This window comes from Dioscorea cayenensis, chromosome 3 (genome assembly GCF_009730915.1).
Source record: "Dioscorea cayenensis subsp. rotundata cultivar TDr96_F1 chromosome 3, TDr96_F1_v2_PseudoChromosome.rev07_lg8_w22 25.fasta, whole genome shotgun sequence".
In the NCBI taxonomy this organism is placed as follows: Eukaryota; Viridiplantae; Streptophyta; class Magnoliopsida; order Dioscoreales; family Dioscoreaceae; genus Dioscorea; species Dioscorea cayenensis.
In genome coordinates, this window is record NC_052473.1 from 6,546,457 (window position 1) to 6,569,167 (window position 22,711).

Below are 22,711 nucleotides of genomic sequence, written 5' to 3' on the forward strand. Positions count from 1 at the left end.
AGTTCACAACCTACATTTTATGAGATGATCATCCATGGTATTCACCGGGCCAGTCATAGTATCTCACCTATCTTAACCTGTTTTATTTTTTTTGCCAAGATGAGTGATAAGGCCATTAAAAAAGACAGGGACATGCACAAACATCGGCAAAACAAGTAGAAACAGGGTCCACGCACACATGGGTACCGGAACTACCTGCACACAGCCACTACTCACACTCCCAGAAAATATGTCTTCACCGGTAACTCGAACTCTCACCACTTATAAAAAATTCTAAAAAAGACCCACCTACCAATATATCACTTGATTGTTGGTTAAATTGTTTTATGTTGCCCCATAAACAACTTCAGTGACAGACAAACATGATAGAGACACAATTATTTGAGATATGGCCCACACAAAATTATATTATTTATAAAAATATATACAAAATTATCTATTTTTGTGGAGGTAAACTATCTATATGGAATTTCCATGGAACAACCGAAGCAAGTTTATTTTTCCGGTGATGTTGATATTTTGCTTTGATTTACATATACTATGGTTCAGTTTAGGATCGAATCCTACCGCTAATATCATGAATATAACTTTGTTCGATAGAAAATTAGCAACTTTAACTTTTGCAAATGTAACATCTTTTTCACAAAGAATAACTAAGAGGAAGGAATTTTATTAGATAGTTGTAACATAATTCTTTGCAATATACCGCCAATAGACAGTGTCATTCGCAAAATTCCCAAAAAACATTTAAATTTAATATTTATCTTCTTATAAAGAGCTCATAAACCATCACCATCTTTTCACAGGTTATAAAGAGCTCATAAACCAGCATGTTACAAATTTAATATTTATCTTCTTATAAAGAGCTCATAAACCATCCTTAAATATGGTCTACAGAGGTATCTTCGACGGAGTACCAGGCTGACGAGGGTACCTGCGAGGGGTTGAACGCTTCTTCAAACAAGTAACAACAGTTCGTTGTCCATGAGGGCTGTATGATTTCACTGTGAAAAAATACAATTGTAACATGCATCTTAGTTACTTGTAAACTGAACACACATCAAGTTCTCTTCAAATTTTTAGCTACTGCTAATCCATTTACAACATGAACCATAAAGAGTAATGAAAAACAATGAACACAATGCTGATGCAGATATGTTAATATATGCATGCATGCATGCTGAAGATAAAAGTGAGTAAAGCAGTCTGATCTTAGTTACACAATCAGAAATCTAAGAACTTTTCATATTTGATGTTGCATTTGTGACAATCTAAAGTATTAACTTACAGATTTCTCAAGCCAACATAAACAGATATTCTGAATCAGTCCTAATCTCATCACTCAGGCATGATGGGAATGGTTTGTAATGCACATAGAATAAGACTCAAAACTGATATTTCTGCCCAGCACATCACCCAGACTGTAATTCATGGGTGCCAAGCCAGGATAGCAAGTTCTGCTTATCCACATCTTGTAAACCATGCATATTGAGGACTATTTATATTGTGATTTAAAAGAAAAAATGTCTCCATCAGAGTTATTACACATCACTGGTAAAAAAAGGGCTCGAATAAAACCATAGTAGAAAGTTATAAATTTATAATACTCAAAACGTTCTAATTGGTACCTTAATATGGAAGGTTATTCACTACATCTAAAGCAATTCATATCTGCCATCAAAACTTCTCCAAAAGTACATAAGTCGATAGTTACTACGACAAATCATCTTGCTGTGTGCAGGCTTGAGATGTGAAGTTTCTAGCTTCGATTCTTAATTATTTACACTCCAATAAGAGCATCTTCAAAGCATAAAAGAAGTTTATGAAGGAAATTTGTGCACACGACTTCAACTTCTCATTTAAAAACCTCTCACAGAGCATAATGCCCGGTAGGTATGTCCATAGATATTTGCTTTAATGGTAGAAAGAAGAAAGCAAGTATTGATATACCATTTCCAATGATCACCATCTCAAAATTGATATCCTTGGTATCCCCAAATTAAATCAGAAAATCTCTTCAGATATTTTCACGGACAGATACATTGATAAACTTAATTCAACATAACCCAGTCACTAGGCATTGCCTTGCCTCTTTACAATCCCTTAGCTTGTGAAATCAACAAACCCGGAGTTTAAAGATTCAGACCAGCATATGTTTGAGCCAACTTTAAACTGAAATATTGGTCCAATTTCAGCTTGAACATAATAATATCTTAGTGTAGGTTAATAACATGTATTCATGGCTTACATTCCAGAAATGCGAATAGCAATCTAGACAACCAATGACCAATGCAAAGTCAACCTTAAAACAAAAAAATATTGACCATAAATGAGAGTCATTCTTGACATTATTCCTCTAATTCTGCAGCATACAATACCCATCAATCCTAATCAAAGTCGTCCCTTCTCCATTATTCCATGCTGATGATAACCAATTGCAATTGCCACAACTGTCTAAGCACTCGTCTCCATGAAAGTAAGTTGGTATCCCAAAGCAATTTACAACATTATTCATCCATGGTTTGCTACATAATAAAGTTAAATTAGCCAAACCAGTTGACCAATTGCAAAACAAATGATACGTTAATATGACAACCAAAAACTCAAAATTGCTAAAATAGTCTATTGTTCATAAGCAGATTATTTACAACTGGAGTAAGTCCTTTGGATGAAGCCAGATCATATAGATCAACAATTTTCCATAGTTTTAGATTGAATTCGTTCAGTGTATTTACTAATTGCACAATTGCAAATCGAATAATGAAATAAATTGAGGATTTCATCCATTCAAATGAACAGATGCAATCTTGTAAAAAATTCAATATAAAAAAGACTTCTAATTCAATAGCTTTCAAAATCGATCCTAACAAGGTTGGGCAATGATAAAGAACACCAGAGGCTTAAAAATTTAGGTGTCCATCCTTGGGTAATAGCTTACATATACCTTATGAACAATGTTTGCTTGAAATTTTGGATTATTTGATTTTATAAAGTATAAAAGTTTAAACACTTCAAAACTGATTTGATCAATATGGGCCGCAGCTGGGCTTAGAACGCTATATGAATCAGGCTTGAGAATTTTTATTCTAAAAATTCACATTGATCTAATATATACATTTTTAGACCAAACATAATTTTTATTTATTTATCATGCATCTTTCCTAATTTTTTTAATTGAATTTTACTCTTTTAGCTCAAATTACTACTCTTCATCAATTTGCATGACGCTAAGTGGAGTTTGGCTTTTATTCGAAACACGGGTGACTCGTGGTAGCTACCACAACCATGGATCATGGTGCAAAAATTCAAGACACAAACCCTAGAAGAAGAGTGACCCGCCGGTGCTAGCTAACATGGCCATGGATCTTTGCCACCATCTCAACCCTAATTTAACCCTCCTTTATATAAGGCCAAGAAAACATTTTTTTAAGAGACAAACAGTTATGGTGGCAAAAAGAGAAAGAGGTGTTTTCCTCCAAGACTTCTAAGGTTGAAAAAGAAGCAATGGTTTCCATCGATCAACAAGCAAGCCGAGCAACACTTTTGTGAAGGATTAGAGTTTCCTATTCTCCTACCTTCTATTCTTGCTTGTCCAATGTTTATTTTAAATGTTATGGGCATCCTAGACACCAAAAGTAGGACAGAAAAGTGAACTGCGGTGTTGGGAACCCTACGATTAAACCTGAAATCCGAGATAAAGATTTTTTGAGGATTCACAATTATCACAAAACTTACAAGATCTAATTAAAATTTAATTACCACAAAAATAAGAGTTACCTTGCTATATTCTGAAAAGAAATAGGGAGCACCTCAGGATAAATCACCTTCAAACAATTGAGTATAATAAAGAAAAAGCCAGTACATGAGCTTTTGTTAATAATTGTGGTAGAACCCTATTTCTAGAAGCTCTTGATATTTGAAGTTTTCCCTCTTTGCCATTGCTAACCATAGTTTAATAGCTTTAAGTACAATTCTGTCAATCTCTTTATTTATTCTTTAATCAGACTAAAAACCTCTGGTTGCAAAAGCATAGTACTCAACAACATAGTCCTCATGGGGAATGAGATCTTATTTACTACTTGACAACTGGCGCACTTGCGACAAGCATCAATTTCCCTTACGATCCTCCACTTCTAGAAAGTAAGCACTATATATCAAAAGTAAGATGGCTGAAGCAAAATGAAGGAAAAATGTGAGATGGGAAAGAGAATTCTGAATTATTAGCTCCATATGAATTGATTTTTTCACAATATTATATAGGAATTTACAAGAAAAATAGGAAACTAAATCACACCCGAAAAGAAATTAAAGCACTTCTAAACCTAAAACTTTCTAGCTAAATCCCTCCATTTAAGAAATTAGTTATATCACTCCATTAGAAATTTCAAACCAATTTTCCTAATCGATTTATCCTATTTTTCTAATCTATTTACGGCTCATTCAAACCTCGAAACGCTCCTTCAAACTAAAGAATAGATGTCTTTCAACCCCAACTTGAATAAAAGCATGAAAACTTAGCATTGTAGAGCCCTTTTGTTAGAACATCAGCTAATTGATGCTCTTATAGAACATATAACATACACACTAATTCTTCCTTCAATTTTTCTTTAATGAAATGTCTATCAATTTCAACATGCTTTATTCTTTTGTGTTGTGTAAGACTATAAGCAATATTGATGGTCAACTTCTTGTCACAATGGAGCTTCATAGGACCTTCCCACTTTATTCTCAAGTCATCTATGATAATCTTCAGCCATATTAGTTCATACAATTCTTGAGCAATAGCCTTGAGTTCCAATTCTACAAATAAACTTATCACCATATTTGCTTCTTACACCACCATCTTACTAGATTACCACAAAGAAAAATATAATACTATGTAGTTAGATCTTGAATCCACTAGGGAACCTGCATGGTCAATTCCAGTGTAAGCTTCTAAAGTAAGAGTATTGTTCCTCTTTGACAAGATTGTTTTTCCCAAATTACCCTTCAAGTAATATAACACCTTGTAAGCCGCTTGAAGATGAGCTTCTCTTGAAGCATGTATGAATTGATTTATCAGGCTCACCAAGTATGCTATGTATCGAGTGTGAGCAAGATGAGTCTACCAACTAACCTCTAGTACATTTTATCAACGGCTAGTTCTTTAGCTTCTCCTAACTTATGATTTGGATTCATTGGGGTAAACATGCTTACACCCAATCTTCTATGTTTCGATCAATAAATTATTCACTTACTTTAGTTTCAATATGAAAATCCCTAGTGTCGAATATGTCACCTCAATACCAAGAAAATACTTCGGTTTCCCCGGTTTCTTTGTCATAAACATTTTTACTAATCTCTACTTCAAATCATGTCTCTCTCCCTTTTTCTCTCTCATCATTTCTAGTCACAATGATGTCTTCTACATAGAGTAGAAGAGCAGTCATTCTCCTTATAATCGAATACTTAATAAGAAGAGTGTTGTCATCTTGGCATTGTTTATTCCCAGAATTTTTCATGATTTTGCAATCTCCCAAACCATGCTCTAGGAGATTAATTTAACCATAAAGGGCCTTTTTCAACTTGAGCACTTTGTTATCTGTCTTTCTCAAACTCTAGTGAGATGTTCATGCAAAGTTTTCATCTAAGCCGCAATAGAGAAATGCATCTTAACGTCATACCGGAGAAGTTACCAATTGAAGTGAACAGCCAATGATATCAAAATTCTCATAGTATTCAAGCAAAAGTTTTTTGATAATCAACCTATACTGTTGGCCACCAACCATGCTTTATGTCTCTCGAACAATCCATCAGCGTTGTATATTAGTATGAAGATCCACTTGTAATCAAAAATGTTTTTCCCTTTCGGTTTATCAGCAACCTCCAATGTTTTATTCTATTATAACGCACTCATCTTCTCTCTAATAGTATCCCTCCATTCCCTTGTTAACAATACCTCAAAAATAGTGCTAAGGATACTAATAGTATTTAAACTCACAATGTGTTGGAGTTTTTTGTCGAAGGAGGAAAGAAGGCAGCTAGATAGATTTTTCTGAAAGAAACTTATTCTAGATCTGAGATGTTCATGCATATAAAGATGAAGTACAGGACAGGAAAGCATCTTACCTACCACATCAACTTTTCCTAGTTTTAAGGACAACCACTAACAAGTTACCAAGTCCAACAAAAACATCATTACATTTCACTTAATCCGACAGCACATAAGCTGCTCAAATAGACCAAAACAAAACATCACAACATTAACACAATGAGCCTTTTGCGGGCTAGTGGCATGCGCTTAACAGAGACATAGACAGAGGATAAAGTGGTCATTTGTGCACTCTCTTGCACCTTTTCGAACCACAATGGGAAGGTCTAAATCATGTGTTAGGTCAGTGGATGTTTAAATAGCTTGTGCATGTAAAGGATCAAGTCTTACAGGGTCCAAATTGGATTCTTGGACATGTCAGTTCTACAATGACCTTCATTCTCGAATAAACCTGACAGAACATTGGAACATTGTGAGCAACATTGGCTGGGTCAGGCTCAAGGTCAATGGTAGGATTGGATGGCTCAATGGTAGGATTGGATTGGGACTTGAAATAAGAGATGTATTTTCAATAAAGATGACATCTGCAAAGATGTAAAATTTTCTTGATGAAGGTTGTAACAGATGATTAATGAAGAAGGGACATTTGACGACTCTAGAGTCCAGCTTGCCTTTATGTTGGTTGTTGACATGGATAAAGGCACACAAAAAAATAACAAATACCTGCATGTGAGGCCATGAGAGGTTCTAAAGTAAAGGAAAAAAACTATTAAGGATCTCTACATGACTCTTGTTGTCTAACATGTGAGAAAATCTATTTAACATGTATGTGGCAGTAAAAACAATCTCTCCCACTAGGACTTAAGAACATTATCTTGAAAGAGTAAAGCTGATGGCGTTGAGTAAGTGCCCATTTCCCCATTCAGCTACCTCATTTTGCTTCGGCATGTTAATACATGATTAATCATGGATAACGCCCTGTGATTGAAAATAAACTGAGAACAGCTGGTTGGAGCAGTCTTTAGCATTGTCAATCCTAAAGCCTCTTAATTTTTCTAATCCCAAATTGGGCTTGAACTCTTAAGAGTAAATTAAGTATACCAATACTAACAACCCATGCAACCCAAGTTCAATCAACAATCAAGGATACCAACCAACGAGCCCCAAAAAATGTCAGGTGCGATAGGACCCAATATGTCATTATGAATTAAATGAAAAGGATGAGAGAGTTCTATTATTGCTAATATGAAAACACATGAGTATGTGCAACTAATTCACAAATATTACAATGAAACTCCAAAATATCTAATTCGTCAAACAAATAGGAAAACAGGACTTTTAAAACTCTAAAAGATGATAGCCTCAGGGTAGGTGATATAGCCAAATGGTGTTTTATCTTAGGAATTGAGGAAAAAAAAAAAAAGGTAAATTACTTACACTTTTCATTAGACAATTCAAAGTAGTAAATGTTTGATCCTAAAAAAAATAGCAAGAAAGCAAAAAGAAAAAAAAAAAATGGCATTTAAGATCATGGATGAACTTGTGAATGGAAACAAGGATGACTAAATTTTTGGTACAAAGAGTACAATTTTTAAGGATAAAGGTGGGAATAAGATATATATCTCCAAACCTTGCAATAATAGTTAAAGGGTTATTGGCCACTATAATTTTTTTGTTGCTCAGGTATAGTATATATGTGAAGAAAAGTTCAGATGTGAGGATTATTTGATCTATAGCACCAAAGTCTATTACCCAAAGAATTTGCATACACTTTGTCTAAGGCATTCACGCAAAAAGGAAATGAATGTTTAAATTAAAGAGCCAAAAAAAAAAATTTGATGAGTGCATTTTATATAGACATTTTACATACCTCTTTTATATATTTCTCTTATCTTTTAGCATTCAATCCATATATTTCGATGTTACTTTGGGTATATGTGCGTAGTTGTGAAGGAGAACAGGTCTTAGGACAATAAAATAAGATTTAGAGCAAATTCAGCATCAAAAGAACTTAACTACACTTCTTTAGGAGAAGCATAGGAGTGTTGAGGCCATGTTTTACCCCAATGCAAATCACTGCATTTGGAGTTTTTATCCGGGCACAGAGCACGGCCGTACAGATGGAAGCACTGCCCAAGCATGGGCGTGCTTCTGCCCTGTGTAGGTATGCAGAATTCCAAAGCTAATGTCAAACCCTAGACAAACCTATAAAGTGTACGGGCAATAAACACAGCCTAAGCACGGCCGTGCTTGTGTCGGAAATTAATTATTAAACCGCAAAAGTTAGGGTTTGAGGGGATTTCACCTTGGATTTGCGAAGGCAGCTACTAGACAAACTTCACCACCAGCTACTAGACAAACTTCACCACCATCTAAATAGGGAAAAGAGCTGAGATTCTGGAGCACCGATTGGAGCAAAACTAAGTCTGCGGAAAAGTCCTCGGAGCATGATTGAGAGAACTAGAGAAGCAAGAGGAAGTTCTTTGAATTCTTACTTATTTGTTTCCTCTATCCTTTTTTTATCATCGTGTGAACCCATGAGGGGTTAAACTATTCTCCGATGCCCCAGGCTATTGAACCTTAAGATTATGTGTATTTGACTTACTCTTTTATAATGCCTATGGAGTTTTCATGGATTTTTTTATGTTAAATCTTGTGTTGCAAAACTTAATGTGCATGATTACCATAGTTATGATTACAAAACTTGATATGTATGATTGTCGTAGTTGTAACATTGCTTTTTAGAGCACACATAGGAGTTGTGGATCGAGTACATGCCTAGAGATAGGGTGTATGGTGTTGAGCCTTCTGATCTAAGGTTTACCCTTCCGATCGAAGAAGATGTACCTAATAGGCATTGTAAAAAAATCAATACATGTTTCTCAAGGGGATTATCCAGGGTGCTACTTTACATTAGTGTTTCCAATCCAGTTTAATTCCCTACTTTCTTTCCATTTTCCTTTCATCCTTCATATCCTTCTTAGATTCTTAGATTACAACCTTTCCCAATCTTTGATCCGGTTAGAAATTAGAAGAGCAATTAGTACTAAGAGATTCCCAGTCCCTATAGACGACAACCCAATCCTATTAGGTACACTTACTACTTGTACGACCCGTGCACTTGCAGTATAGCAAGGGATTGGGTATTAGCAAGCTTCAAAACACTCTTCAAGAAATCCAAAAAAGCTTCTTAGCTTATCAATTTCATCATAGTCGAACCCCTTTATTGCAAAATTTTCCTTAGTTTTGAGCTACTCTACTATGTGGGCTTGAGGCCTTTATTATCTCCCATGGTTTCCCCACTCTCACCTTAGTGGCTTACCATTCCATTTCCAACACTTTCTTATTCATGCACCTCGGTTTCCTACAATAGAACCAAAGATTATCCTAATTCTCCTTCCGTTGGGTTAAGTTTTTGCCACAGATTTCGCAATAAGTTTGCATACCATCTGCTAGATTTGTTTCCTTATTTAGCGGTTGCAGTTTTGACCTTGATCTCATACACTTGAGCAGCACCATAGGCCTTCGAATATGTGCAACAAATGAAGTCCAAAATCTCCATTATTATAGCAAAAAAAAAACACACACACATATTGATGAGTGCATTTCATATAGATATTATATACCCTTTCCTTGTATTTAGCTCATCATTTATTGTGTTTCGATGCTACTTTAGGTACTTGTGCTTAAATGTGCAAGTGAACGGGTCTTGGAACAAAAGAATGAGATTTGGCACAAATTTGGCTTAAAAAGAGCACAAGTGAATAAGCCTTGTGTTTAGTTTCCTATTTTTCTTTTATAAATTACTATATAATATTGTGTAGAATTCAGGATTCTTTTTCCCATATCATAATTTTAGTATTTTTTTCTGGGATTTCTTCTTTAAGAAACATTCATAACTGCATGTTTGTGTATTTATTTGAGTATTATTTCCTGAATGTTCCAGCTTACTATATATTATCTTCCTTTACCATGTCAACCTTTGACACCACTATTAGCAGCAATATGAAAGAATCCAACTCTGATTAGAAAATTGGATATGTGCAGAATGTTTGGGCCTTAAATAAACTCAATAAGAAATTTGTCAGCACATATTTCAAAGGTACAACCACCTTATTGGACCAGGGCCAACAAAGGATAACCGACATTTGGAATAAGAGATGGAAAGGATTTCGTGATAATCTCCAGGCTATAAAAGTCCGTAGATCATGTGGTTAGCTATATTTGATGAGTGTATTTCATATAGATATTTTATATACCATTTTCATGTATTTAGCTTGTCTTTTAGTGTTCATTTATTGTGTTTTGATGGTAATTTGGGTATTTGTGCTTAAATGTGCAGGTGAACAGGTCTTTGGTGAAAGAACAAGATTTGACACAGATTCAGCGTGAAAAAAGCACAACTCAGCACAGCCTTAACAAGCCTATGTTCAGCTAGTGTAGATCTCAGGACGTAGAGAATTCACGTGAAAAAGAGAAGCACGAGTGTCATTCTCAGACCATGGTCATGCAAATTGAAGCACGGCCGTGTTTAGGGCATGTTAAGTGCCATGCAGTTTACAGGTTGGCTGGCTTTCGCATTGACACAAATCCCCAGACTTTCCCATAAAGTGCACAAGCACAAGCACGTGCTTCGGCCGTGCTCGTATCAAGAAACACCTTTTTAAGCCTAAAGTTCGGGTTTCAAGGAGAACTTTTTGTTGGATTTGGGCAGCAACTTCTAGACAATCTTCATCAACACTTTGGAGAATGTTGGAAATATAGTACCACATCGGTTGTGTGATAGAAGTATAATGGGTTTATATATAGGTATAGGGGTTGAGCTACTAAGTCTTGAGACTTTTTGGTGTAAGACTCCTAAGACCATATAAAAACCATATAGGGCCCACTAGTACCAAAATATAAAATCTCATATGGTACCAGAGCACTGGGTTAGACCCTAGTGGCCACCCAAAACCCTAGCCGCCGCCGTCGCCGCCGCCACTCTAAACCCTAGCCTTCAACTCTCCGCCACCACCTCTACCACTATCCACCGCTCATCTATCGTCATTCCTGTTGTTCTACGGGCACCTGGTGATGTTCCTCAGCCTTCACCAGTGATGCCCTTGTCTTTTTGCTGAAGGATTTGTCTCTTCGTCGTCATGTCTTTGTCTCGTGGGTATGGTAATGGCTCCTCTCGTGGTGGTCGAGGAGCCGGTTGTGGTGATTCTCGGGATAGGTTTGTGTGCACCTTTTGTCGACGGACGGGCCACACTAAGAATCATTGTTGGGATAAGCATGGTCGTCCGGTAATGGTCAATACTAGTACAGAGTTGGCCGATCCGTCACCTACTTCTTCTGCTGAACAGTTCGTCACTACCTCATGGGCTGACTTTGCACGGTTCCAGCAGCTACAGGGCATAGTTTCTCATGCCATAGTCTCTTCTCCTATTTCCTTAGGTAATGTCTTTCTTGCTTCCAGGGACAGTTCCTAGATTATTGACTCCGGGGCCTCCTCTCACATGACAAGTACAAAATCTTTCCCCATCTGTTTTTCGTTCTGTGGCAATTACCGATGGACGATCTTGCTTAGTGTCCGGAGAAGGAGTTGTGCAGGCTTCCACTCAACTTAAACTAACTGATGTTCTTTTTGTACCTGATTTTCCTATCAACTTGCTTTCTGTTTCTGCGATCACTAAATAGTTAAATTGTAGTGTTACTTTTTTCCCTTTTCACTGCACTTTTCAGGATTTGCGGACGGGGAAAAGGATTGGTTTAGGGCGTAATCATGGTGACGGCGTGTATATGTTAGTGCGTGATGATATTCCTTGTGGTTTGGCAGCTTCTATTCTGGACACCGAGTCATCACTCATATAGCACTGTAGATTGGGTCATCCTTCTCTTAGTCGTCTTCAGCAGCCTTTGCCTTGGATTCGGATCGAGTCATTTCAATGTAAGTCGTGTCAGTTGGGTAAGCAGGCTTTACCTTTAAGCGTTCTACTCTAGTGTCTAGTCAGTCGTCATTTGATCTAGTTCATTGTAATGTTTGGCTACCTTCTAGAGTCACGTCTATTTCCGGTCATCATTACTATGTTGTGTTTGTTGATGATTTTTCCCGAGTCTTATGGGTATATTTGTTAAAAGACCGTCGATCTCTTATTGATGTCCTTAAAACATTTATTTTGGAAGTACAAAATCAGTTTTTCATTGTTATCAAATGTCTTCGTACTGATAATGCTTTAGAATTTGTATCTTCTGCTGTAAATTCTTTGTGTCCTTTGGGATTATTCATCAAACCACCTGTCCACACACCTCTCAGCAGAATGGGGTTGCTGAACGAAAGCATCGTCACATCTTAGATGTTGCACACACTCTCTTAGTGGAGCGTAATGTCCCTAGGTATTTGTGGTCTGATGCTATCTTAACTCCAGTATATCTTATTAATCGTATGCCTTCTGCACCCCTAGGGGGAGAGGTCCCTCTACGTCATCTTCTACTTGATACTGAGTTGTTTCGCTTGTCTCCTCGTGTTTTTAGTTGTGTTGGTTTTGTTCAGGATTTAACTCTGGTTTGGATAAGTTGTGCCCGCGTGCGCTTAAATGTGTCCTTGTCGGATATTCCCGCACCCAACGTGGATATCGTTTGTACCACCCGACTAGTCGAAAGTACTATGTGTCTATGGATGTCACGTTTTTTTAGTCTTAATCTTTTTTTGCTGACTCGGGTTCTCACGATTTGTTGACTACGTCGTCTGATATTGTTTTCCCTATTCATGTTTTGGTTACTCCACTTGTGTTTGTGCCTAGTGTGACACCTCCTCTAGTAGATCCAAATGATGACTGTTTTGGACAAGTTTATCATCGCCGCCAACATTTACCACCGTCAGATTCGCCTCCTCCGATTGTCTCCCCGGATGATGCAGACCCGTCTCTTGATCTTCCCATTGCCTTTCGCAAAGGTATTCGTTCTTGTACCAAACATCCCATTTGTTTCTTATAATAATCTTCACCCGTCCTTCCGCACATTTGCTCTTTCCTTGTCTGCTGAGTCGATCCCCAGGAACTACCAGGATACACGTCTGCTTCCACAATGGCAGAAGGCAATGGATGAGGAAATGGAAGCCTTGAGATCTCGTGGTACATGGGAGCTCGTGCCTCGCCCGGCTGATACCATTGTCATCACTTGCCGATGGGTCTTCTCTATCAAGCACAAAGCTGATGGTATAGTTGATCGCTACAAAGCCCGGTTGGTGGCCCGTGGTTTCACTCAGACTTATAGTGTTGATTATGCTGAGACTTTTTCACCGGTTGCTCGTCTGAATTCCATTCGCATTCTACTGTCGGTAGCTATGAATCAGTCATGGGCACTCTGTCAACTCGATGTAAAGAATGTCTTTCTCTACAGAGACTTAGTTGAGACAGTGTTTATGGTCTGAAACAGAGTCCTCGTGCATGGTCTGAAACAGAGTCCTCGTGCATGGTTTGAAACAGAGTCCTCGTGTATGTTGCTCATGGGGAGAATGTAGTTTGCCAGCTCAAGAAAGCGATCTATGGTCTGAAACAGAGTCCTCGTGCATGGTTTGAAAAGTTTAGTGTAATTGCAATTGCAGATGGTTTTCGTAGGTGCAATGTGGATCACTCCATGTTCTATAAGAACAATTCATCTGGATGTGTTGTACTTGCTATATATGTCGATGATATCTTGTTGACGGGTAGCGATTATCAGGGCATTCAGAGAACTAAGGAGCATTTAATGAAGCATTTCGTTACACGAGACATGGGACGACCCAGATACTTCCTTGGTATTGAGTTTGCATATGCCAAAAGAAAGATGATGCTTTCACAGCGGAAGTATGTGTTGAACTTACTTGAGGAGACTGGTTTATTAGGTTGTAAACCAGAGAGTACACCTATTGAGCAGTCACCACCCTTCTGGGAGGCATCATCTCCAACTCTCAAAGATCCAAGTCAATACAGACGTTTAATTGGCAAGCTCATTTATCTAACAGTTACTCGTCCTGATATATCTTACGCAGTTGGACTTGAGTCAGTTTATGCATGAGCCACAAGAAGTTCACTGGCAGGGTGCTCTGAGTGTGCTTGCATATGTTAAAGAAGCTCCCAGCAAAGGCCTTCTGTACAAGAATCATGGTCACCTAGACATTGCAGCCTATTCTGACTCAGGTTATGCTGGCGACAAAGGTAACAAAAAGTCTACGTTAGGTTTTTGTACATATGTTGGTGGAAACTTGGTTACTTGGCAAAGTAAGAAGCAGAATGTGGTTTCAAGATCGAGTGCCGAAGCAGAGTACAGATCAATGGCACAGACAACTTGTGAGATGGTTAGGGTGCAGTCTCTTCTATCTGAGTTAGGATTCCCCATCACGATACCTATGCAGATGTTATGTGATAATCAGGCCGCCATCTTCATTGCAAACAATCCAACATTCCATGAGCGTACCAAGCATGTGGAGGTTGATTGTCACTATGTTCGTGATATGGTATTAAAGGGAGTCATCTCTACGCCATATACCCAGTCATCTGAGCAACTGGCGGATATCTTCACCAAAGGTTTAAGTGTTAAAAGTTTTTAGTAATCTATGTAACAAGCTGGGCATGTTCGATATATATGCTCCAGCTTGAGGGGGAGTGTTAAAGCTTAGATTGGTTAATGGGCCATATTGGGCCCATACACAAACCCTAATATTTCTCTATATATACTCTTGTACTCATTTCTTAATTGATATCCAAATTATTTCTCACGCCCAATATATATTAAAAAAAAAGGACCTCTGAGACACAAGTGGTGTATAAATCCATGTGAGTAGGACCTTTGAGACATAAGTAATGTACAAGTCCATGTGTGTAGGACCTCTGAGACACAAAGTAGTGTACAAGTCCTGGTAAATAGACCTCTGATGTATAAGTATGAGCAAGTTCGACCGAGTTGAACTTTAGGGAGGGTGTTGGAAATATAGTACCACATCGGTTGTGTGATAGAAGTGTAATGGGTTTATATATAGGTATAGGGGTTAAGCTACTAAATCTTGAGACTTTTTGGTATAAGACTCCTATGCCCATATAAAGCCCATATAGGGCCCACTAGTACCAAAATATAAAATCTAACAGAGAAGAAGAGAGCTGAGAGGCAAGAACACCAATTGTAGCGAATCTAAGTCAGTGGGGACTTCCTCGGATCACCATCGGAAAGATTTGGGAAGCAAAAGGAAGTCCTTATAGATTTTTGCTAGTTTGTTTTCCTTATCTATTCAATGTTGTGTGAAACCATGAGGGGCTAAACCATTCTTTAGTGCCATGGATTATGAACCTAAAAATGTTTTCTATTTGATTTGTGTAATTACATTAGCTATGGAGTTTTCTTAGGTTCCTCCTATGTTTTATTTTAAATTGCAATTTCATTGTGCATGATTGTCATAGTTAGATCTTTGCATATCTTGATGATGATTGAGAAATCCATCTTATTAGAGCGCACATAGAGGATTGAGTTCGAGTACGTGCCTAGAGGGGCATATAGTGTCCAACTTTCCAAATTAGGGTTATCTCCTCGGTCATACCTAAGGAGTGTTGTGTTGGCTTAGCACCGACAAGAGTTATGACCCACCAGGAGCACAACACCTTGGCATGGTAAAAAAAGGTAATATATAGTAAGCTAGAACATTCAGGAAACAATACTCAGATAAAGACACAAACATGCAGTAATGAATGTTGCTTAAAGAAGAAATCCCAAAAAAAATACTAAAATATGATATGGGAAAGAGAATTCTGAATTCTTTCACTCCAATGAATTGATACCATACAGTATTATATAGTAATTTATAAAAGAAATATATGAAACTAAATCGTTGCTAAACCTAGAAACTGTCAAAATGAAACCCTCCATTTAAAAAAATTGATTTTCTCCTTCCATCTAAGGAATTTCAAACCAATCTTCTTGATCTATTTAACCCATTTTTGTAATCTATTTACAGTTCATTCACACATCGACAATGACAACCTGTATGTTGATTGACTTTCTCCGGTGATAGTTCATAACTTCTAACCACAAACATGCAAAAGTTAAGCACTTGGTTATATCGTGGAAATTCATAAAAATATATCACATGGTGTACTTCACAATCAGTATGTTTCAATTCTTGATATATCCTATCATAATGAGTTGCACCTGCTGAGTTAATTCACTGAGGACCAAAAAATAACAGAGATCTTTCCCCCTTGTAGAAGGGGAATCAAGGTGTTTATGCTTGAGATATCAAACAAATTAGAGAGCACAGAGCATTTTACCATAGCTTAATTCTGATATGGAAGCACCCATCAGATGGATAGCTTTCTCTGCATTCTTAACTTCTTCCTGGCCAGAATTAAAAGCAAGAAATCAGAAACAATGCAATGTCAAGTTGCACGATTCATGCTCAGATGTCAGAAAGAACAGTTGAAAATGTCTGGAAATTGCAAGCTAGCGTACAAGCAATCTTGCAGGTTCATTTTGAAAAATAATTATTTTTTTCCTTAAAATTTCTTGATTAAAGCTAATAATGAACCTATAGTTCATTCCGCCAACTTTAAGCAGTAATTTTATAACTTCTCTGATCAAAAGAATGGAAAGGAAAAGCTTATCCTTTCCAAAAAGTTAAAGAACCAAAGAAGAAATTATTGGCACCTAAAATTTCAGGTATACTTAGATAAAAACAGAAAGATGATGTGTTAGTTATAAAACATAAATCATATTTCGAGAAAGAAAAAGATCCCAGAGGAGTGAGTAAAACATAGTCCCTTCAATTATCGAAATAGGTCGAAAAGCTTTTTGAGTTATAACCAAAGAGTTTGGAACAAATAAAAAGACAAGACCTATCTAGATTGTGGAAATGCAATCATCTTTATAACTTTGCATATGGTTTTTCCCTTTCCCTTGGTTCTTAAATAAAAACATCATTTAATTTTTAGATTACCAAACACATTTTTCTTTTTAACAAATACTACAATCAGTTCAATAAGATCAATCTTGTGTAGAAATGGGCCACAAATGTGTAAAGCTTTGGAAAGAAAACAAGGAGTCAAAGTAACCATAATTTCAAGCTAAGTGACAAATAAATAGCAAGCCATTGATTTTCATGAGAACAAACAATTACGGTGAAGTCATCTTTTGTGCAAGCCATCTAAATAATTAGAAAACAATAACATTGACATATAATGCAGATTTGGATGACCAATGTTACCAAATGAAGGATAAAAAAGGAAAGACATGAGTAAATCTATAACATAAGGCAAGATATAATCACATCACCTTTTGTCTGCCATAAATGTAAACAATTTGTGACAGAAATTGCATGCAGTAAAGAATGCACGCCTTAAAAAAGATACTTAGATTTACCCCAACAAAAAAAAATAAATAAATAAATAAAAAATAAGAGGACTAGAAATAAAATAAGTACCTGAGGATCATAACCTTTAGCAGCTATGAACAAGCCACCAACACGAACAAATGGAATGCAGTACTCAGCTGCAAAAAATGGACTTGTCTATAAGAACGTGGACTAAAACATTCACAAACTTACAAAATAGCAACATGATCAAAATAAGAAGTGCACTCAACCTAAAACCCGCAACTCTGCAACAGCCCTTGCCACTGCTACGTCAAACCTCTCTCGAAAAGCAACATTTTGACCAACATTCTGCCCTACAAAATGATTTAGGTATGAACTGATGAAAATGCAGGAAGCATCATTAGCAGTCAATGGTCACAAATAGGTTTCATCAGAAAAACAAAACTAGATGCCTCTCTCAAAATAATACCCTGACTTCCAAAAACATATGCAAACACAAAATATTATATGATAAAGCCATTTACTAAAAATAACATACTAAGGATTCAATACAGCTATCAATCTTCAGCATCTGCGCACATACCAACTTATCTACTTAATTGGTGTTTCCAAAATTAGCTAACTCTAGTCTCTAAAGAGCTACTACAACTTGTTTTGACAATCATAAATGACTATACCTTGTTACATGCAATCCCAACACATGCTATCTAGACTCGATTTCACCCAAAAGCTTAAGCTAACAGGATTAGAGACCCTAACTTTTGTATTTAGATCCATATTTACTAACTTATCCAATGTGAGACTGTTTGTTACTCCAATATGGCCCCTTATTACATGGTAGACTATTTTAAGTATCCACATTGCAAACAAACCAAGTACTCAGCCTTGAATACCATGTTGTATGCAAACCAATAACATGTTATCTGGACTCAATTCCAAGTAAAAGATCAAGCTATTAGGACGAGAGACCTGGCTTACATATTCAAATCCATATTTACCAACTTAACTAATGTGGAACTATTAGTTACTCATCCACTTTATTTTTCATTAAGGGTTCAAGCCCTAAGTTTCAAACTTATTATCAGAACCTTGGTATTGATTGTTCTGAATTCTAGAGATACACGGCAGTTAAGGAAGACTAGTTTGCTTACATCCATATGTCAAGATCAAGACAAGCCCCGCACTCACATAGTGAGTAGGAAGAGACAAGTAAAGCATAAAACAAAGCATTCTACTTAGTGTTAATCTGATAGGAGTATCTAGGGAAAATTTTATGTATCCTATGCATCTTCTCTTTATATAAATCATGATGTGTTGGGGACACATTGATATCACAGGATCCCGCTTTACCATAGTTTATCGATGGTTTTGGTTTCTTATCTCCTTTCAATTCCACACTTCATCTTCATTTTTCCTTTTGATTTTTAAACTCGATCTCTTTTTCATTCCTGTTAAATACATTATCTTATTCATCTTGTTAAAACCCATCTTGTTCTCTTTTTTTTTAGTCTTTATAAATTAATTCTCATCTTTCTAATCTTTTAAACAATGATTTTCATGAATTTTCATGATTTTAAGAATTCTATTTTATTTTTATTAAAAATTCAATACAATTTAAATCCCTTTCTCATAGCTTCTATTTCTCTAAAATTAACTTGTTTTACTACAATATTCATCACCCTTCTAAAAGCAAATTGATTCACACATCTATATATATGGACACAAATGTACATATATATTTAAAACTGCATCCTCGTATCAGGTTTTCATGAAAATCACCTATCAAATACTCTCGAATACTTGGATATTTGACACCCGTATCTATGTCCGAGTAGCAATGATTTTACTGTGCTCAAAAGTTTTCCTCGAAGCCGTGTTCATATTCTCTTCCTCGTGGGATTGACTTTTGCATATTTGCATCCTTTTACTATTTTATACAACATGTGCACGTACCTCACATTCGGCTAGCTTACGCGCCTCACCACTATGCAATGCAATGAAAGAGATATAGAAGAATGCTGAGTGTAAGTCAAGATTCTGGCAAATAAAGTTAACAGACGCGCCTCATCACTATGCAATATAATGAAAGAGATATAGAAGAATTTTGAGTATAAGTCAAGATTCTGCAAATAAAGTTAATAGAAGAAAGCATTCATTTACAGCTTTTAGAACACCACAAAGTCTCATGATGAATGGTTCATCGTGTCTTTTGGCTTAAAAAACACCCCACAGATATTTCAAGGAAGAATGGATGAAATTTTTAAAGAATATGGCAAATTTATGTTTGTTTATGTAAATGACATATTAATAGCATCTGATAATATATCCCAACATGAAAAGAACCTAAAGATATTTGCTTTAAAATGTCTTGAAAATAGATTAGCATTCTCAAAAAGGAAAGCAGAAATTAAAAAGGAAAAAATAGAAATTTTGGGTTTAAATCTTGACAATTCCGCAATAAAGCTCGAAAGTCATAATATAAAGAAAAAATAGGATCATTCTCAAACGAATTACATCATAAGACACTTCTTGGGATGTTTAAATTATGCAACGGGATTTATAAAAAATTAGCTACCCATAAAAATTCTTCACAAAAACTATTAAGAAAAATAATAAATTTGATCCTAAGCCAACCATAGAACCTGTCAAAAAATAAAATAGAAATGTAAAAATATAACCAAATTAGAGTTACCACTAGAACAAGATGATCTTGTCCTAGAAACAGATGCATTACAAGAATATTGGGGAGTAGTCCTAAAAAAGAAAGCACAAAAAAAGGAATTAATATGTAAATATGCATTAGCAACTTTCACTGAAATGAAAGTCAGATACCATATAGTGAAAAGGAAGCATCAGCTATTAGGAAAGGACTTTAAAAAAGGAGTTGTTTCCTATTGCCCAAGAAATTTATAATACAAACTTAATAATATGCAAGTAAAAGATTTTATATTTAATAAATTCCCTTCTATCCCCAAATATAAGCAATTGATAAGATGGCAAATGTTCATTGCAGAATATAATTTTGAGATCGAAACAACTAAAGGATGTAATAATTCTCTCACCGATTTCTTAAGCAGGGAATTAATGGCCAATATCAAGGAGATTAAAGAACAAATTTCTATGATAACTGATTTGCTTACTGGAATTTCCGGCAAATAGGTAGTAACCCATATTCTACAAAATGAACTCTTTGATGGATGCGCGAAAATATTAGATATATTGCGAGGAGTTGAAACAAAACTCAAAAGCATCTCTTGAAGGCTTTTCTTCCTTGCACGGGTACTTAGTCCACTTGGCAAACTCAGAAGATCAAAGGCTAATCTCCCTCTCACCAAAGATTGGTTGGCATCTTGAAAATGGTGGTAACTCTTTAACCTACTCAATTTTCTGCAGCAAATATTTACAACATAGAAATTCTGACTATGTGCCTATGAGCCGAGGTGCTTCATCACCTTCGACAAGATTAATCAAATGTAGACCATTACTCAATTTGGGCAGAAAGTGGCTGATTGGTGATGGCACATCCATTAAAATTTGGAGAGATTGGTGTGTTAGAGATTCACTTTTGCTTTCTCAAGCTTTAAGTGATGCCAATGGAGATATTTTGAATTTGACGATCGCTAATTATTTAAAATGGTGATGGATAGTGGAATTTGGCCAGTATCCGTAATTTGTTAGCAATTGATAAGCGCAAGGAAATTGAAGCCATGCTAGTTCCAAGATTTAAAGTGGTACCTGACAGAAAACATTAGCTTAGTGAAAGTTCAGGCTGTTCTCTACCAAGTCCACCTATCAACCACTTCAAGATAACAAAGTCACTATTCAAACCTTTGACAAAACCTTGCATGGATTGAAAACTCCCCAACGCTGAATGAGTATGTTTCTTCATTTGGTTACTCCATAATTATAGGCTTAACACTAATGAAAATAGCTTAAAGAAGCATATGGTTAGTAATGTGACTTGCCCATGTTGCATGCATGATGTTGAATCTTACACTTGTTTCCAGATTGCACTTATGCTAGAGGAGTATGGAGCTACTGGATGAATTTTAAGATTGACGTGTTATGCTTCTTTTCCTTGAGATTGAAAGAAAAATTGGTGACTATTAATATTAATAAATTAGTAAGATGCGACGCCATCGATTGGTGCACTCAATTTAGTATGACTTCGTGGTATATTTGGAAGAACCATAATGTTTGATGTTCCAGCAAAGACATGAGCAACAACTACAGGTTTTTGATATGGTAAGGAAGATTGCAAGGGAAATGGCTACTACCATGGGTATGGAAAAGATAATAGAGCATGAGGGATAGCTTGTAAGGTGAAGGCCACCGACCCCTTGGGTGTTTTATCTCAAATAGTAATGGTGCTTTTAAAGCTGAAACAAATACGGCCTCAGTTGGTGGTTTGATCAGAGATATTTGGACAGTGGGTTAGGGGTGGAAGGGTTTATTACTAATATTTGTCATACGAATAGCCTTATGGTACAAATCTAGGGTATCTGTGAAAAACTATTGCTAGCAACAAATTTCAGTCTTTCATCAATTATTGTTGACCTAAACGTAGCAATGGTGATTAAGCTTTTAACTTGGAATATAGAAGATTGTCATTCTTACTCTATCTTGATACATGATGTAGTGTACGTTAATGAAGGAAAGTTGGGTCAAAAAGATTCGATATATCTTTCAAGAGGATAACAAGTGTGCGGACTTTCTAGCCAATTTGGCTCCAAACTGTCAAGATGGCAGAAGTATTTTAGTCAATCCACCTATAGACCTCCTTCCCTTGTTAGAAAAAGATGTACTTGGGCAATCCAGCATAAGGAGTTGGCCTACTTTTGGCGTCTTATGTACCAAAAAAAATATATATACTTTAATTAAAATTTTCATATAATTTAAATCCCTTAACCTTAGTATTATTTCTACAAACACAATTTGCTTTACTATAATTTCTCCATCATTCTAAAGACAATACAATTCACATATACACACCTAAAAGCAACATGTTTCATGTTCTACATCTTTGTAAAAACAATATGATTTATGTGTATACACACATATACACAAGTATATAAATTTATACTTGAAACCATAGGAAAAGATTGAAGAATATGTGTGTTTCTGATTAATTTAACTGTACAAAAGATACATGACTACATATAAAATAAGCCAAAAATAAGGAAAGCACAAAGCTGACGGCAAATCTCTTAAAATTAGGCTATCACTATCTATAGAAATCAAATCTAATATAAATGGGAACAAAATCAATTAAATTAAATCTATATCATATCTCAAGGGCTATCTCTATAATCTTCATAATTTCTCAATACTCTCCCTTAAGCTGGAGCAAATAGATTGTC

General features: G+C 36.1%; 1 protein-coding gene across 1 annotated transcript in view; it reads right to left on the minus strand.

Moving 5' to 3' along the window:
- Positions 1-724: 724 nt before the first annotated feature.
- Positions 725-22,711, minus strand: part of LOC120282910 (ribosomal RNA small subunit methyltransferase G) — a 29,271-nt gene continuing 7,284 nt past the window's right edge. Inside the window, exons 4-7 of the mRNA XM_039289743.1 lie at positions 17,621-17,699; positions 17,460-17,527; positions 16,312-16,378; positions 725-1,004 (exon numbers count right to left, since the gene is read on the minus strand). Of these exons, the coding sequence (XP_039145677.1) occupies positions 892-1,004; positions 16,312-16,378; positions 17,460-17,527; positions 17,621-17,699 (327 nt within the window). The 3' untranslated portion in view covers positions 725-891. The remainder of the gene's footprint in view (positions 1,005-16,311; positions 16,379-17,459; positions 17,528-17,620; positions 17,700-22,711) is intronic.